An 18,842-nucleotide genomic window follows, 5' to 3' on the forward strand; every position below is an offset into this window, starting at 1 on the left:
TTAGGAAAAAGAGCAGTGCTAATTTGCTTGTGACAAATTACCCTCTTGATCTCTAGAAACAACCATTTTCAACTCTGAGATGATTTTTATTTGAAAATATTATTATTATTATTATTATTATTTAAATATTTCATTTATTTGACAGAGAGAAATCACAACTAGGCAGAGAGGCAGGCAGAGAGAGAGGAGGAAGCAGGCTCCCTGCGGAGCAGAGAGCCTGATGCGGGTCTCGATCCCAGGACCGTGGGATCATGACCTGAGCCGAAGGCAGAGGCCTTAACCCACTGAGCCACCCAGGCACCCTATAAAATATTATTTTTAATTTGATTTAATTTATTTAAAATTTTGTGTTTTTTGTATGGAGGTGTGGTTGACAGAAAATGATACATCAATTTCAGTACAAGACAGTGATTCAACAAGTCTGTGTTACGCTATGCTCACGATAAGTGTTGCTGCCATCTGTCACTATACTCCATGCAGGGGCCAAACTCATCTCTGTATCGTTCCAATTTTAGTATATGTGCTGCCAAAGCCAGCACTGGCACCCTATTCTGAAATGATTTTTAAGATCTAAAGCTCTCAAATTTTTTTTTTATTTTGCTATTTGATTTTTCAGGCTTAGGTGTTATTCTACTGACTGCCCACACTACAAAAGATCACCATTTAGTTTTCATTCATGCTTCCCTCCTTTTTCTGTCCTCTCTATATTTAGTTTTTCATGTTTACTTTATTATAATTTCAAAAACTTCCCAGTTGATTTTCTCCATTTAGAAATTTTTTTTGTCTTTTTCATACATTGTTTTCCTTGGATTTGATCATTGTTTCATTGATTGTTTAGTTTGCTTAATTTCTATGAATTTATCATGAATTCAGCTTCGTACTCCAATCAAGTGGCATAAATCTTTCAGTATGTTCAGACAGTTGAATTATTCTGGGTTTATCTTTAATTGTAATTCTAACACAATTAACACACAGTGTTTTATTAGTTTCAGATGTACAATACAGTGATTCAGCAATTCTATACTTTACCTGGGGCTCATCAAGATAAGTGTATTCTTAATCCCCTTCACCGCTTTCACCCAGCACCCTGAAGACTTCTGTTGTCTTCTGTGTGCATCTTCTTCAAGAAGTCACTCCTGGAGGCTTTGGCCAGTCCAGTAGTCCAGCTGGGACACATTGCCCATTAGGTGCTGTGCTTTTGTCTCAGGGTCACACTTGTCACCTTATGTTCCTTTCTTCACTCTCCTAGAAATCTCATTGCGGTTTTTTCTGTCTTGAATACCCTACCTTTGGGATCCCATGTCATTCTCCTCCTCAGTTTAGGTCCTCTTGAGAAAGTTCACGGGAGGTAAACGTTTTGGTGCCTTGCAGATCTGAAATAGTCTTCCTCATTCCCTTGTAACTTGTTGGCATAAAATTCTAAATGGAAATTATTTTCCCTTGGTATTTTTTCCGCATCCAGGAGATTTTTTTTTTTTTTTAACATTTACTTATTTAGCTTTTCGTTCCTTAGTTTGTATTTTGATTTCCAAGAGTTCTGTTTTCTGTTCTCTGAATATTTAGTTTTTTTTCAATCACATTCAGTTTTTGTTTTATGGATGTTAGTTCTTCTCTTATTTTTCTGGAGGTTTTTTCCCCCCTCTTTTCTTTGTTCCCTTTTCCCTGCATAATCTTTGAAGGTTCTTCCTCTCTGCCCCCTGATTTGATCTCTGTCTTTCTAAACTCTTGCTTCCTAACTTCTGGTGATCCTCAGCTCACTGCTCTCTTATTTAAAACTAGGGGCCTAACAAGCTGATTAGAAGCCCAGTGTGTAAGGAAGGCTTTGTGTTTATGGCATTCTCTATAGGGTGGTGTGGTTAAGGTGTTTGTTGAAGAACCCCTAGCGCTGGGGCACCTGGGTGGTTCAGTAGGTTAAGCCTCTGCCTTCAGCTTGGGTCATGATCTCGGGGTCCTGGGATCGAGCCCTGCGATCGCTCTCCGCTCAGCAGGGAGCCTGCTTCCTCCTCTCTCTCCGCCTGCCTCTCTGCCTGCTTGTGATCTCTCTCTCTCTCTGTCGAGTAAATAAATAAAATCTTTAAAAAAAAAAAAAACAAAAAACCCTAGCGTTAGCATCTTTAGGTCTTTTTCACTTTGCTGGTTTTCACCTTCTATTCTCTGCTTGGCTGCCATTATTCTGGCATACCAGATGTTGTGGAAGACCAGTATAATTTTTGACTCGAGTCTCCTATTTTTGGTATGGGGTCTTATGCCATTTCTATCTGATCTCTCTAATCCACAGACCTTCTGTTTTATCCTCTCCTGGGAATAAACTGTTACTTTGTGCTTGCCAGAGTGAGAGACATTGGTACCCAGCTGTGTGGTGTGTAGGGTAAAGGATCCCAGGATCTCATTTCTTTGGCAGACTTTCAACCAATTATCTTGTTTTTGCTCTACTTTTACCCCGTTTTCAAAGCTGTTGTCAATTAATTGAACTTTTGGGTGTAAACCAGGTGGTGGGTATTATGGAGGGCATTTATTGCATGGAGCACTGGGTGTGGTACATAAACAATGAATTTTGGCACACTGAAAATAAAACAAAATAGTATGGGTATAAATCAGGTTGCTTTCCCCATCTTTGGCTTTAAATTCAGTTCTCTTATGTAAATCATTTACCACTTGTCCACCTGATTTCCAACTTCTGATATTTTTTAGCTATCACTCATCTTTGTGCTCTTTCGCCTTGTGGATTTTAATCTCTAAATTCTCTTTGCTGATACTTTCATTAACTTTTTAATTTTTGGAAGAGATGGCTTTAGTCTGCTTTTTTTTTTTTTCTTAAAGATTTCTTTATTTGTTTTAGAGAGAGGGGGAGAGCGGGGTAGGGGGCAGAGGGAGAGAGAATCCCAAGCAGACTCTGCATGCAGCATGGAGCTCATCCTGGGGCTCCATCTCATGATGCCGAGATCACACCCGAGCCAAAACCAAGAGTCGGAAGTTCAACCTACTGTGCCGCTGAGGCGCCCCTAGTCTGCTCTGTTTAAGCCTGAATCTATGTATCTATGTTCTGTCACTCATGCATTTTCTTTTTGTAATATATATTTATTACACTTGCAATAAATAAAATATAGTACTTAAAAAAGTAAAAAGATCTCAGTATTTTCCAAAACTATGCAGTCTGTGGGGCATCTGGGTGGCTCAGTCAGTTAAACATCTGCCTTAGGCTCAGATCATGTTCCCAGACTCCTGGGATCGGGACCCGAGTCAGGCTCCCTGCTCAGCCGGAAGCCTGCGTCTCCCTCTCCTTCACGCTTGTGCTCTCTCTCTCACTACCTCTGTCTCTCTCTCAAATAAGTAAATAAAATCTTAAAAACGAAACACAACTGCACAGCTTGTGATAGAATCATTACTTTAAGTACCATCTTGAAATGGTAGTTTGTTTCTAGCCACACACTATGTAGCTTTTGCAGTCGACATCTTTTACTAGATTGTACGTTTCTTTAGGCCCAAGACTATATCATGTTGTTTGTGATTTTGAAAAATAACTTATTAGAAATACCAGAAATAGACTTAGTGAGAATTATATCTTATTATCTCATTTTATAGGTTGAAGAATGCCTCATCTGATGTAAAACAAATGTTTAAAAATGAAATAGACTTGGACATCACTGCTGAACTCAGAAAGAAGCTCCACCGGGCTAAGAAGGAAAAATTAGAAATAACAACTAAGCACAATGCAGAGGTAAAATTTTTTTCTGTCAATGTTGAAAGTAGAATTTGGTTATTTTAGATTCACTTTATATTCCAGGCTCTATGTTTAACATCACCATGGCATTCTTGAGCTTAAAAAAGAAATTATAATAAAGAAAATGGTTTTTTTTTTAATATAGTGGAACTGTATGGGAGTATTAGGTAGAAGTTTAATGAATTATTATATTTGTATGTTGTCTTAAATTTAATTAATGGGTTAAACTTGACAAAAAAGTAACTGATGAATGCCTTTAGTGACTAAAGGATTTATGAATTAGACATTTTTGAAATTTTAATTTAGCTTCTTTATGGCTCAATCATAAAACAGTCTTAAGTAGATCTGAGTATGGAATTTTTTAAAGATTTATTTATTTATTTTAGAGAGAGAAAGAGAGGGAGAGCATGCATGTGGTTGAGTAGGGGGAGGGGCAGAAGGGGAGGGGTAGAGAGACTTGCCAAGCAGACTCCCTCAGGGAGCCTGATGAGGGGCTTGATCCCAGGACCCTGTGATTATGACCTGAACTGAAATCAAGAGTCAGCCGCTCAACCTGCTGAGCCATCCAGGCGCCCCTGAGTATGGAATTTTTAGTCATAGTGGAATTCATAAAATTATCCTAGTATCTTTAGTTTTATTTTACCATTATATCTTTTATTACTATGTATGTATATGTATAAATATATATATTTCCTGGTATGTGTATATATTCCAGGGGTAGTAGTTCTCTTTTTCTCTGAGATAATTCATGAATTATATGGTTTTTTTAAGGATTTTATTTATTTATTTGACAGACAGAGATCACAAGTAAGCAGACAGGCGGACAGAGAGAGAGGGGGAAGCAGACTCCCCGCTGAGCAGAGAGCCCGATGCAGGGCTTGATCCCAGGACCCTGAGACCATGACCTGAGCCAAAGGCAGAGGCTTTAACCCACTGAGCCACCCAGGCGCCCCCATGAATTTTATGTTTATATCACTTCTGTCAGTTGTGTTTTTTCTCTGTTTTCTCTTTTTCAATCTTACTCTTTAAGTTCAGCTTAGGCAAGCCTGGTATGGTGGGAAGAATACCAAGTTACACAAATCTGGACTCATTCTTGGCTCTTCCATAATTACAAGATAATGTGACCTTGGGCTAGTTGTTTATCCTGTACCTCATTGTTTTCCCACTGTGAAATGCTCGTCCCAAAGGGTTGTTGTGATAATTAAGGGAAATAAAATTTATAAAGTGCCCGTGTTCTATAATAGTGGCCATAATTTATTGACATTTAAGCATAAACAGTGTTGTTTCCTTCCTTTTTTTGCTGAATGCTGATGCTGTCCTGTCAGGAAAACTTTTAAAGCCCCCCTAGGTGTAACGAATGATTCCTTTCTTTGCTCTGCTATAATGTGGTGCTGTTATAGGTGCTTTAGAGCCAAAACATTTATTTCACGCTTCCCTGCTCTTATTAGCCCCTAAGCGTCCTGAGAGCTGAAAGTACTGATCATGCTTTGTCCCTGTCTCTCTCACAGTTCTTCCTGGCACGCAGTAGGTCCTCAGTGGCTGTGCGTGGGATAAAAAAATGACTTTTTTCAGAGTCTAAGGAACAGGAGCTTCTGATTAAAATAGGCAGCAGTGAATATGTGACCGTTTTATTTGTACTTTTAGTGGCAGTTGAGGTAATTTTAAAGGGTAATTGTAGTAATTGCTTTGATTGATATTGTAATATTACATAGTGAATAGAAAGTGATGTTTGTTAAATGTATGTTAATTGTTTATAGTCTCCAAAACTTATTTTTTAAAACCAAATATGCATTTTAGTTGGGAATAATTGTGATAATCATTTATCTATATTTTTTTCACATCTATTTGCAGTTGTCATCAGAGTTCTTAGACCACACTATTCTCTCTTGTTTGATCAAAATGTTTTGAAATATGTGTTCACATTAAAAAGATAGGAAATTATTTTAGGGGAGAGTGATAATTTTCTTGGGACGCTTGAGTGGCTCAGTTGTTAAGCGTCTGCCTTCAGCACAGGTCATGATCTCAGGATCCTGGGATCGAGCCCCGCATCGGGCTCCCACCTCGGTGGAGAGCCTGCTTCTTCCTCTCCTGATCCCCCTGCTTGTTTTCTCTTTCTCTCTGTCTCTCTCTCTCTCTTTGTCAAATAAATAAATAAAATCTTAAAAAAACAAAAGGAATGATAATTTTCTTGCAATAGGCCGTTATCAGCTCAACTCCAGTTTCATGTTACTGTTCATTCTTATTGTTTCCGTTATTTGTTTTGATGATTTTACTTGTATTATATACTAATTTTTTAGTCCTATAATCTGTAAATATGCCCATTATAAAGCAGGGCAGAGAGGAATGAAGTTATCTAAAAACTAAGGCCATATATTTGCTTTATTAAATACTTCTAATGCTAAAACACATCATACTGGTGCTTGGCATAAAATATCTTTAAAGTCTGGGGTCCCTGGCTGTCTCAGTCAGTAGAGCATGTGACTCTTGATTGCTGAGTTATGAGTTCGAGGCCCATGTTGGGTATAGAAATTTCTTAAAAATAAAATCTTAAAAAAAATAAGATCTTTATCTATTGGTAGATGAATGGATACAGAAAATATAGTGTGTATGTATATACACAGGCATACAATGGACTATTATTCAGCCATAACAAAGAATGAAATCTTGCCATCTGTGACAACATGGATGAGCTTTGAGGGCATTAGGCTAAGTGAAATAAGTCAGACAGAGAAAGACAAATGCAGTATAATCTCATATGTGGAATCTAAAAACAAAAACCAAAAAACCAAGCTCGTAGATATACAGAACAAATTGGTGGTTGTCAGAGTTTGTGGGTAGGGGATGGGCAAAATGGGTGAAGGGGGTCAAAAGGTATAAACTTCCAATTATAAAATAAACAAGTCATGGGATTGTAATATACAGAATGGTGATTAGAGTTAATAATACTGTATCGTGTATTTGAAAGTTGCTAAGAGAGTAGATCTTAAAAATTCTCATCACAAGAAAAAATTTATAATTATGTATGGTAACAGATATTCACTAGATTCACTGGATTCATTTTGCAATATATACAAAATATGAAATCGTGATGGGCACCAGAAACTAATATGTCAGTTATATCTCAATGAAAAAGAATATAAAATAAATACCCTTAAAATGTCTAGGAATATTATTGTTATGGGTTCTTGGATAAATTATTTTAATTTTTCTGAACCTCAGTTTTCTTTGATAGGTTTAGAAATAGCAGATTACTTTTGAGATTGATTAGTGGGCAGAGGGTATGGGGAGAGGAGTTGCTTATAAGGCTCACTGCTTCTAGGTGAGATGAAGTTGCACTGATGAGGATGATTGGGATGTGACAGTGCCACTGGATCTTCAGTGTTGCAGTGGTTGTTAGAATCATCAGAACATGGTAATAGAGATGTGTGAAATAGAGATGGGTGAAATAGGACATGGTAGTAGAGATGTCTATTTCAGGACATGTGTGAAATTGGACAGAGCTGCTTTGTTCAGAAATCTCCATGGCCCAGACGGTGATAGAGCAGGGAGATCTTCTAGAGAATGAGGATGGAAGAGGATAAAGAAGAGCCATATAACTTTCTTTAGCCAAAAGGTACTGGAAACTTAAGACCAAGTAGAAGACATTGTTTGACTGATCTACCCAGTCCTTTTAAGAGTAAGGGTTCTTAAGCTGGAATCCTTAGAAACAGAGACACCAAGGAATCCATATACTTAGATGTGGAAAAATTATAGTTTATGTTTACTAACCTCTAAGTCATTAAGCATTTCTTTCAGTTATGAAAGCCTTAACCTAAAGCCCTCCTTTAATAAGCCATCCTAGTATTAGAAGTACTTTCTTTTTTTAAATTTAAATTTTTAAATTTTTAAATTAACATATAATGTATTATTAGCCCCAGGGGTACAGGTCTGTGAATTGCCAGGTTTACATACTTCATAGCACTCACCATAGCACATACCTTCCCCAATGTCCATAACCCAACTACCCTCTCCCTACTCCCTCTCTCCCCGGCAATCCTGTTTGTTTTGTGAGATTAAGAGTCTCTTATGGTTTGTATCCCTCCCGATCCCATCTTGTTTCCTTTATTCCTTTCCTACCCCTAAGCCCCCCACGTTGCCTCTCAACTTCCTCATACCAGGGAGATCATATGATAACTGTCTTTCTCTGATGGACTTTTTTCTGCTCAGTATAATACCCTCTAGTTCCATCCACATTGTTGCCAATGGCAAGATTTCATTTCTTTTGATGGCTGCATAGTATTCCATTGTATATATACACCACATCTTCTTTATCCATTCATCTGTTGATGGACATCTAGGTTCTTTCCATAATTTGGCTATTGGGGACATTGCTACTACAAACATTCAGGTGCACGTGCCCCTTCGGATTACTACGTTTGTATCTTCAGGTAAATACCCAGTAGTGTGATTGCTGGGTCATAGGGTAGCTCTATTTTCAACTTTCTGAGGAACCTCCGTGCTGTTTTCCAGAGTGTTGCACCAGCTTACATTCCCACCAACAGTGTAGGAGGGTTCCCCTTTCTCCGCATCCTCGCCAGCATCTGTCATTTCCTGACTTGTTAATTTTAGCCATTCTGACTGGTGTGAGGTGGTATCTCATTGTGGTTTTGATTTGTATTTCCCTGATCCCGAGTGATGTGGAGCACTTTTTCATGTGTCTGTTGGGCATCTGGATGTCTTCTTTGCAGAAATGTCTGTTCATGTCCTCTGCCCATTTCTTGATTGGATTATTTGTTCTTTGGGTGTTGAGTTTGATAAGTTCTTTATAGATTTTGGATACTAGCCCTTTATCTGATATGTCGTTTGCAAATATCTTCTCCCATTCTGTCAGTCGTCTTTTGGTTTTGTTAACTGTTTCCTTTGCAGTGCAAAAGCTTTTGATCTTGATGAAGTCCCAGTAGTTCGTTTTTTCCCTTGCTTCCCTTGCCTTTGGTGATGTTTCTAGGAACAAGTTGCTGTGGCTGAGGTCGAAGAGGTTGCTGCCTGTGTTTTCTCCTCAAGGATTTTGATGGATTCCTTTCTCACATTGAGGTCTTTCATCCATTTTGAGTCTATTTTCGTGTGTGGTGTAAGGAAATGGTCCAGTTTCATTTTTCTGCATGTGGCTGTCCAATTTTCCCAACACCATTTGTTGAAGGGACTCTTTTTTCCACTGGACATTCTTTCCTGCTTTGTTGAAGATTAGTCGACCACAGAGTTAGGGTCTATTTCTGTGCTTTCTATTCTGTTCCCTTGATATATGTGTCTGTTTTTGTGCCAGTACCATACTGTCTTGATGATGACAGCTTTGTAATAGAATTGGCAGTACATTTGACCTTGTATTCACTAGAAATCACAGATACACAATTCCGTTATTGCAAGTTTCAAAATATTGTTTATACCTATCACGACCTTGAAATTACACTGGTTGTGAGACTGTATGTAGAGCTTGTTATTTAGTGGGTTATTAAAGAGGTACATTATGGCATCACAGATTTGCTTTTGTCTGATCTATTTGTTTTTATACTTTGATTTTTTAATTGTTTTGTGCATTTAATCACATTATTCTGAGAAGGCTTTGCGAGATTACAAGGAGGATCATGGCATAAAATTGTGAAAAACCTTTCTATGAGAGGCTGAGGTATGCTGTAGGGGACATGAAGAGTGCCATAGAGAGGAGCTTTGAAGATAGCTGGTTGAACATAAAGATGTTAAAGAATGCAGTCCTGTTTTCAAGGAGGGAAATCCCATTTTGCTGCTGCTGCTGCATGTATTGAATGCATAAGTAAGAAAGCAACCTCAAGAACAGAGGATAGGTTCCTAACAGCTGTGTGGGTAGCTCGAGAAATCAAATATGGTCCAATCAGGCAAGACGAGGGACCTTAATAGAGGGAATTGGTTGTACAAGTGTTGGAAGACAAATAGAGAATGGTGAAGTCACCCAGAGATTAGTAACAGCAGGAAGGCACCACTGCCTATAGGCCAAGGGCCAATGGGAAGAGAAGATGTGACCAGAGTCCTGAAGTTGGGGCTGTTTGGGGGAGGTAGAGCCACAGTAAGGGCTGTTCAGTGTTGGGATGCTAGAGGGAAGGGAGGGGGATTGGACCTTGAAAGAGATGCAGTTCCAGCCAGAGACACTACTAGAAGTTGAGCCATTGGGCAGTGGAGCATGGGAATTGTATAATAGAGTAGAGCAGATTAAGTGTGTTGGGGAAATGGATCAGAGATCAAACAGGAAAATGATTGGCTGTCCACACTTTTTATCACCCCTGCGCTCCTATATAACTCCCACACAGTAATATCTTTTTTCTGAGTAATATAGCAGGTTGCAATTCAAATATCCTCTATATAAAGGTGCTCCCACCCTTGCTAAAATGGGGGCACAAAGGCTTATTTGTTGTTGCATCCATCTCACAGATGATACATATCCTCACTATTGGGTCTTTACAATTTGGTACCTCATGAATTTAATTGAAAAGTTGCTATTTCCAATATTTTTCATATGAGGCCAGAGGGGAGGAGCCAAAAAAGTCAGTAATATATGCATATAACAGAGATGCAAAAAGCAGCTGCAGTTCTTATTCTTAGAGATGGTCCTAAGGTTACAATGATAGGTTAAAGGTTAAGACTTCATATTTCGGAGGCTCAAGTTAATTGCCAACACTTGGATTTCATCACTCTGGAATTCCATTATTTTGATTGAAATTGGGGAGTCATACATCCTAGCAAACTGTTAGAACTGGATCATTAAATCCAAACCTATCCTATGTATGTTCTATAGGTTCCTGCTAAGACAAGATTAGCAAGATCTTGCATTTCTTTTGCTACATAAACTATTTTCCCCTGGGCCAGGCTATGCATGTCTCCTCCTATGGCATACTGAGATCTGAATTTATCTATGGTGACAAAGAGTGGTGGATGCGTGCTTGCAAATTCTTTTGCAACGCAACTGTTTCAGGCGTGCTCATTAGTAAGTCTTTAAGCAAGGGAAGGCTGATCATCTCAGACAGGGAGGCAAAACTGCTTTTATCGGTAAGGGATGTTTAGAGGGGATTTGGAAGTTTCTAATTTCCAGGTTTGTCTAATTCCAAAAGCCCTCATCCCATCTTCTTCCTTCCTACTTAGTGCCCAACGGATACATACTATTTTTTTTTTAAGATTTTATTTATTTATTTGACAGACAGATCACAAGTAGGCAGAGAGGCAGGCAGAGAGAGAGGGGGAAGCAGGCTCCCTGCCAAGCAGAGAACCCGACTCGGGGCTCAATCCCAGGACCCTGAGATCATGACCCGAGCCGAAGGCAGAGGCTTAACCCACTGAGCCACCCAGGCGCCCCCGATACATACTATCTTAACATTAGAAATTTAGTGAGACTCTTCATTCAACTTGTAATGTAATTCTGCAGTCCCCATAATTAGATTTTCTGTGTGGTCTTTAAAGCCTTGTCAGCCACAGAGCTATAAGAAATAAGAGATTCTTTTAAAGTCAACATGGAAACTCTGGCTTTCTGACTGTTTTGAACTGGGATTCTAAAGCTCTAAGATTATCATTTTGTTTTTAAGATTTTATTATTTATTTGAGAGAGAGGACAGGGTGAAGAACAGAGGGAGAAGCAGACTCACCGCTAAGCAGGGAGCTTGATGTGGGGCTCGATCTTGGGATGTCCTGGCATCATGACTTGAGCCAAAGGCAGGTGCTTACCTGACTGAGCCACCCAGGGGCCCCATTGTTTTGTTTTTGTTAAGTTCTCTAACATAGTCGCATTTAGCCTTCCTACCCTACAGGTCTTGAAATAAACAATGCTGCCCTAATGGTTAAGTGCAGCTGCTACTTCATCTCCCCAAGGCTTGTCCTCAACTGGCATTTTATTCTAAACTGTACATGATAATATAAATAGTTGTGATCCCACTGTATGCCATGGATCATTGCAAAATTATCGCATTTCTACCTGCAAAGAGGCCTTCATTGATTAACAGGAGGGACTATCCAGGAGAATGTGAAGCAACAGGGAAGACAGGGACATTGCTGAAGGTAGGTATGGAGCAGGAGAACTACCCTGGGTTCACTGCTTCTGCCCTTCTAAGTATATCACAAGTGCCTCCTATTGGCCAGACCTGAGAGGCCAGTTGTCAAGGGAGCTTGGGAAATGTAGTTCCTACAATACAGAGCATCACTGTAGGAGAATAGGGAGGGGGTCTAGGGGCAAACAGGTGAATGCCTGGCACAACTGGGAATGTTCCAATGTTAAACAATGTTAGTCTTGTGATGCGGGGAGATCGTGGGCAGGGAGGGATAGAGTGATTCTGAAACAAAGTGAGTTATCTTGAGTATGTAATTCAGATTCTATGAATTTTTTTCTTTGCTATTAAAAGATATTTGTAAATTCTTATTTTGTAAGCATAAGTATTTAGAAGACTTTGCTAAAATTTTTTAAAAATAAAAATTACTACTTTTTATTCTTTATACGTACAAAATATGTAACTCTGCTACACTCCATATGTTAACAGCTACTTATGGTAATTTCTGATGTTGTTCTTTTGAAATTCTTTTGTCTTTTCTTATGGGAAAAGATGGTCCCATTTCTTTCTTTTTTTTTTTTTTTTAAAGATTTTATTTATTTATTTGACAGAGATCACAAGTAGGAAGAGAGGCAGGCAGAGAGAGAGAAGGTGAAGCAGGCTCCCTACTGAGCAGAGAGCCCGATGCGGGACTCGATCCCAGGAACCTGGGATCATGACCAGAGCCGAAGGCAGAGGCTTTAACCCACTGAGCCACCCAGGCGCCCCGATGGTCCCATTTCTAATGGGACCATCTTTTTCTAGTCTGGTATAGTAGCTCAGTGCTTTCCTGCATGATGCCTTTCTAGCATTTTTCTCTCACCCACCATCTCTTTCTTGACCACCAGCAATAAATGATTTTGCTTTTCTTTGAACTATTGTAACATTTTCACCTCTTTTATAAAACATCCTGTATGCCTTTCTACAGCATTTCATTACTTGAGGTCAGGGGCTCTGTAATGTTTGTTTTTATATCTTTCACTGTACTTGACACATAGGAGTGTTTAATATTATTTAATGAATTGTTGATTAGATCATAGAATTTTGGAGTGGGAATGGACTTTATAAAATCATTTAGTTCTGACTTTGACTTATCTTCTGTCCCACTACTCATGGAAGGTTGCTAGATAAATTAGACCTAGTTATTAAATATCTAGTTGTCTCAATATTAGATAAATTAGATATTAGTTCATTAAAATCCCTGCAAAATTGGCACTTTTATTAGTTCATGCTCTGTCAGTAATGTCATAATCAAGAGAAATAATGTAGACAGTACTTACCAACTATGCTTTCATGCAGTTTGCTGCTTGACTTCATTTAAGGAATAGGAAGCAGAGAGGGAAGAATGAATTTTAAAGTACTTACTGTGTATCATTTTTCACTTCTTAGGCATGATTATTTCTGATTAAAACTTGCAATTTTTTAATAAAATTTTTAAAAAAGATTTTATGTATTTATTTGACAGAGAGACAGTGAGAGTAGGAACACAAACAGGGGGAGTGGGAGAGGGAGAAGCAGGCTTCTCGCTGAGCAGCGAGCCCAATGTGGGGCTCGATCCCAGGACCCTGGGATCATGACCTGAGCCAAAGGCAGACGCTTAATGACTGAGCCACCTAGGCACCCCTAAAACTTGTGATTTTTAAGGGACGCCTGGCAGGCTCAGTTGGTAGAGCATGCGACTCTTAATCTTGGGATCATGAGTTCAAGCCCCACACTGAGCTTACTTAAAAAGAAAAAAATAACTTGTAATTTCTCTTTATTTTTTATAGGCTCGTGAAAGCATTTTTTGTTTTTTTCTCTAGTGGATTCTCTAAAATTAGAAAACTGAATGTCATTTAGTAAGGCTATAGTCCTTCTTTTCCAGTCTTCTAGAAAATTATAAATTCATGAATTCTTGTCTTATCAATATTATAGAAACATATTTCTCTAAGACATTTAAATGTTTGGGTGCACGATCTCATTATCTTGGTGCCATATTTTAGTATTGGTTCATGATCTCGAAATCTATTTTTAGCTGGCAAGCTATGAGAGCCAGATTGCCAAGCTGCGATCCGAGGTGGAAAAAGGAGAGGCATTGCGACAAAGTCTGGAATATGACCTGGCTGTTGCTAGAAAGGAAGCTGGTCTCGGGAGACGGGCTACTGAAGAAAGGTTAGCTGAAGCACATAGGATCCAAGAAAAACTCTGTGGTAAGACTACTCTATTTTTTCCCGTGTTCAGGGTTTTAACTTTATTGCATAGCAGTAACACAGTGCTCACTGTTGTGTGTGTTCACCACATAGGGGCAGAGGTAGGCCTTTGATGGACAGACTTCACTGGGTATGTATAAAGTCTTCTAGCACTCATGTGAACATTACCTTCTTCACATTCATTTTTTGTATGTTGTGCATGTATGGGAAAAAGAGGTTCAAAATTCTCTTAATCATTTTGTAGAGTAGTCGTTCCCTGAATAATCAGTCAGCAGAATCACAGAGAGGTTTAAACAAAACAAAACAAAACCATTCACAGGCCCCCTGTCACATGTTTTTTGAATTGGAATTTCTAGCTTGAGACAGTCTATATGTTCAAGAAGGACTGCAGGTATTTTGTTGATTGGCTAGGTTTGGGAGCCACGGATTTAAAGAATGGTGCCTAGAAAAGTGGAATCCTCAAAAGCTCTCTGTTATGTAGCATATGAGCACTTAAAAATCTTTTTATTTGAGTATAATGTATGTGGGTGCCTGGGTGGCTCAGTCCATTAAGCGTCTTCCTTCCGCTCAGGTCATGATCCCGGGGTCCTGAGATCAAGTCCCATGTCAGGCTCCCTGCTCGGTGGGGAGCCTGTTTCTCCCCCTGGCTGCCACTCTTTCTCTCCGTCAAATAAATGAATAAAATCTTTAAAAAGTATAATATATGTAAAGAAATGTGCCTAATATAAGTGTATAACTCATAAGAAGCACCCAGATCATGGAATGGAACATTTCTGGAAGTCCTTCCACATGGATAACTACTATTCTGATTTTTAATAGCAAGGATAAATTGTGCCTCTTTTTTGTGCTTCATATTAAATGGAATCATACAATATGTACTCTTTTATGTCGGGCTTCTTTCCTTCGACATTGCATGTGTGAGTTCATCCATATCGTTGTATGAACTTTGTACTGATACTTAGTATTACACTGAATGACGTATCACATAAATTTATCAATTTCTGTTAACGGGCACTTGGGTAATATCCAGTTATTGGTTATTAAGCATAATGTTGCTATGAACATTCCTTTTTTTAAAAAAGTTTTTATTTTTAAGTAATCTCTGTACCCAGTGTAGAGCTCAAATTCACAACCCTGAGATCAAGAATTGCACGCTTCACTGACAAGCCAGCCAGGTGCCCTGACGCTGCTGTGAACGTTCCCATATGCAACAGGTTTTAATTAAGAGAACGTCGAATATGAATTCAGAAGATTTAGATTTAGATCCTGGTTTTACCACTTACCTTAGGTTGTTTTAAGGATGAAGTGAAAAAAAATGAAAGTTCTTTGTGGTTACATGGGACTAAATGAATGTTAACTTGCAATTATTATAAGGTTCTGGGCCCGAGTTGTAGCCAGCTGTCTTGGGTTATTTCCACCGGTCAAAAGTATTTTTGAGGGGCGCCTGGGTGGCTCAGTGGGTTAAAGCCTCTGCTTTCAGCTCAGGTCATGGTCCCAGGGTCCTGGGATCGAGCCCCGCATCGGGCTCTCTGCTCAGCAGGGAGCCTGCTTCCCTCTCTCTCTCTGCCTGCCTCTCTGCCTACTTGTGATCTCTGTCTGTCAAATAAATAAAATATTTTAAAAAAAAAAGTATTTTTGATTACCTCTGACTTTTAATAACCACAACACCACCTGGAACTTATAAGAATTGAAAGGCACTAAATATACAAGTTAATGACTTTGATTTAATTATGAGGAAGTTGAAGTCCAGGGAAGATGGGAAGTTATTTCCCAAAGTCAAATGATTTCAATAGACACTTTATAGAGGAAGAGAGAATAGCCATTAATGAGATGAAAAATACTTAATCTCACTTGTCTTCAGAGAAACGTAAATTAAAACCACAGTGACTGTTTATCACATACACATTAGGTGGTGCTAAGTGGGAAGACTGTCAATACCAAGTGTTGGTAAGGATGTAGAGCAACTGGAACTCTTCTACTTTGTAAGTGGGAGAGTAAATGATTTAACTACTTTGGAAAAAACCTGGTAATTTCTTTTAAATAAACAGTTGGGAGGCAACTTGTTAGATAGTCAAAATGTTTGTGAACTGGAAGCACCAGATACCTCTGGAATTAGGAATTGGAATAGCAGTAGTAGGTAAAATAAAGGAGGTTAAATGAAAGCTCTTTGCTTTAGAGGCAGTTAGCTCCTCAGATCTCCTTCCCAAGAGCAGTGTACTCTGGGATTGCTTTCACTTTCTAGAGGGAGCTGGGAGTTGGGTGGCTTAATCTCTGGAGATGATAAAATACAGGGTCTCCAGACTAGCAAAAACAGGAAGATAGCATAGTCAATGCTGAATATTGAGAAACTATTCCTTCCATCTCCTTTTTCTACTGGTTTCTCCAAAAGCTAGCACCCAGATTTCTATACTCCAAGTGGGAGCTTAGTAGACTCTTCTATAGATCATCAGACCAAACCAAGAGGAAAAACCTAATGATACCAGTGTTGGGAGTTTCCTAATAGATGGCCCAACCATATCCTTCTCCAGTGCAGGACGACAGTTATCAAGTCCTATATCCTCACTTTCAGAATCTAGGGTTGGCTATATGAGTGTGTCACCTTTACAGTTACTTTAATTGAGAGAAGAGAACTAAGAATTACCGAATGCTTGGGGGAAAGCCTCTAAAATGGAGAGAAAAAAATAATAATTTGGAAGAATCAGAAACTGCAGGGGAAAAGAAGATTTAGCAAACAAGGAGCATTAATATCTACAGAGCTGAAAGAGAATATATTTTATCCACGAAGCAAGAATCAGATGCTATAAAAAAATAGGGGGAAGCTCTTAGAAATTAAAAATATGACGGGCTCTCTGCTCAGCAGGGAGCCTGCTTCCCTCCTCTCTCTCTCTGCCGGCCTCTCTGCCTAGTTGTGATCTCTGTCTGTCAAATAAATAAATAAAATCTTAAAAAAAAAAAGGGGCACCTGGGTGGCTCAGTGGGTTAAGCCTCTGCCTTCGGCTCAGGTCGTGATCTCAGTGTCCTGGGATCGAGCCCCACATCGGGCTCGCATTGAGCTCTCTGCGGGCTCTCTGCTCAGCAGGGAGCCTGCCTCCCTCCTCTCTCTCTCTACCTGCCTCTCTGCCTAGTTGTGATCTCTGTCTGTCAAATAAATAAATAAAATCTTTAAAAAAAAATAAAAAAATAAAAATATGAAATCAGGAATGAAAAATATCAGTAGAAGCATTGGGAGATGAAAATGGAAGAAATCTCCCAGCAATTAGAGTAAAAAAAGCAGAGGTGGAGAAACAGGAGAGAAAAGGCAAGAAAATTTGGGGGTCAATTTGAATAATAGGTAATACTGAAATAAGAGATAAGAGACAAAACAGGGAGAGATAAATCCTCTATGAAATTATGTAGGACGTCATCTCAGAATTAAAGGTGTCGAGTTGCCAGATTGAAAGGGCCCATTGAATATTCACCACCATGACAAGAAATAGACCCACTTGAGGGCAAAGCATTATGCAATTTCAGAAAAATAGAGACAAAGTGAAGATCTCCTAAAGCTTTTCAAAGAGAAAAGATACAAAAGAAAAATAGGCCACATGCAAACGAACAGGAATTAAATGGCTTTAAATTTCTTGCCTACAATCTGGGATGCTAGACCATGGAATAATGTCATGTCGAGAGAATAACTGAATTAGGGGAGACTTTTTTTTTTTTTAAGATTTTATTTATTTATTAGAGAGAGAGGTCAGCAGGAGAAGCAGACTCCCTGCTGAGCAGGGAGCCTGATGTGGGACTCGATACCAGGATCATGACCTGAGCCGAAGGCAGTCACTTAACCAGCTGAGCCATCCAGGCACCCCTCCGGGAGACTTTTTGTGCCTTTTATACCTTTGACTATTGAACCTTTTGAACTTATGATCCGATTGAAACGCAGACATTGTTTGTTTATTTTAGTTTCAGAGGGAGAGTTTAGTGATTCATCAGTTGCATGTAATACCCAGTGCTCATCACAAGTGCTCTCCTTAATGCCTGTCATCCAGTTACCCCATCCCCCAACTACCTCCCCTCCGCTAAACCTCAGTTTGTTTCCTAGAGTTAAGAGTCTCTTATGGTTTGTCTCCCTCTCTGATTTTGTCCTTTTTTATTTTTCCCTCCCTTCCCCTATGTTCCTCTGTTTTGTTTCTTAAATTCCACCTCTGAGTGAGATGATATAATATTTGTCTTTCTCTGACTGACTTATTTCACTTAGCATAATACCCTCTAGGTTGCAAATGGCAGTATTTCATTCTTTTTGATGGCTGAGCAATACTCCATTGTATATATATACTATATATACATATTATTATATATACATATATACATGCATATATGTATATATTTATGCCACGTCATCTTTATCCATCATCTGTTGATGGGACATCTGAGCTCTTTGCATAGTTTGGCTGTTGTGGACATTGCTGCTATAGACATTGAGGTGCATGTGCCCCTTTGAATCACTATATTTGTGTTCTTTGGATAAATACCCAGTAGTGCAATTGCTGGGTCATAGGGTAGCTCTATTTTCAACTTTTTGAGGAACCTCTGTGCTGTTTTCCAGAGTTGCTGCACCAACTTGCATTCCCACTAACAGTGTAAGAGGGTTCCCCTTTCTCCTCATCCTCACCAACATCTGTTGTTTCCTGACTTGTTAATTTTAGCCATTTTGACTGGTGTGAGGTGGTATCACATTGAGGTTTTAATTAACACAAATATAACTTAAAAATAATTCTACTGGGGCTCCTGGGTGGCTCAGTGGGTTAAGCCTCTGCCTTCAGCTCAGGTCATGATCTCAGGGTCCTGGGATCGAGCCCCGTATCGGGCTCCCTGCTCAGT

At 39.2% G+C, this 18,842-nt stretch overlaps 1 protein-coding gene across 2 annotated transcripts in view; it reads left to right on the forward strand.

The window, feature by feature from the left end:
• CCDC171 (coiled-coil domain containing 171) overlaps positions 1-18,842 on the forward strand; it is a 295,661-nt gene that overhangs the window by 17,124 nt on the left and 259,695 nt on the right. For both annotated transcript variants that reach the window (XR_013967748.1, XM_080819723.1), the window contains exons 3-4: positions 3,583-3,718; positions 13,811-13,985. Coding sequence is in view for 1 of the 2 variants with exons in the window: in XM_080819723.1 (XP_080675849.1) it covers positions 3,583-3,718; positions 13,811-13,985 (311 nt within the window). In the remaining variant the exon portion in view is untranslated. The remainder of the gene's footprint in view (positions 1-3,582; positions 3,719-13,810; positions 13,986-18,842) is intronic.

This window comes from Martes martes (genome assembly GCF_963455335.1).
Source record: "Martes martes genome assembly, chromosome: 12".
Taxonomy (NCBI): Eukaryota; Metazoa; Chordata; class Mammalia; order Carnivora; family Mustelidae; genus Martes; species Martes martes.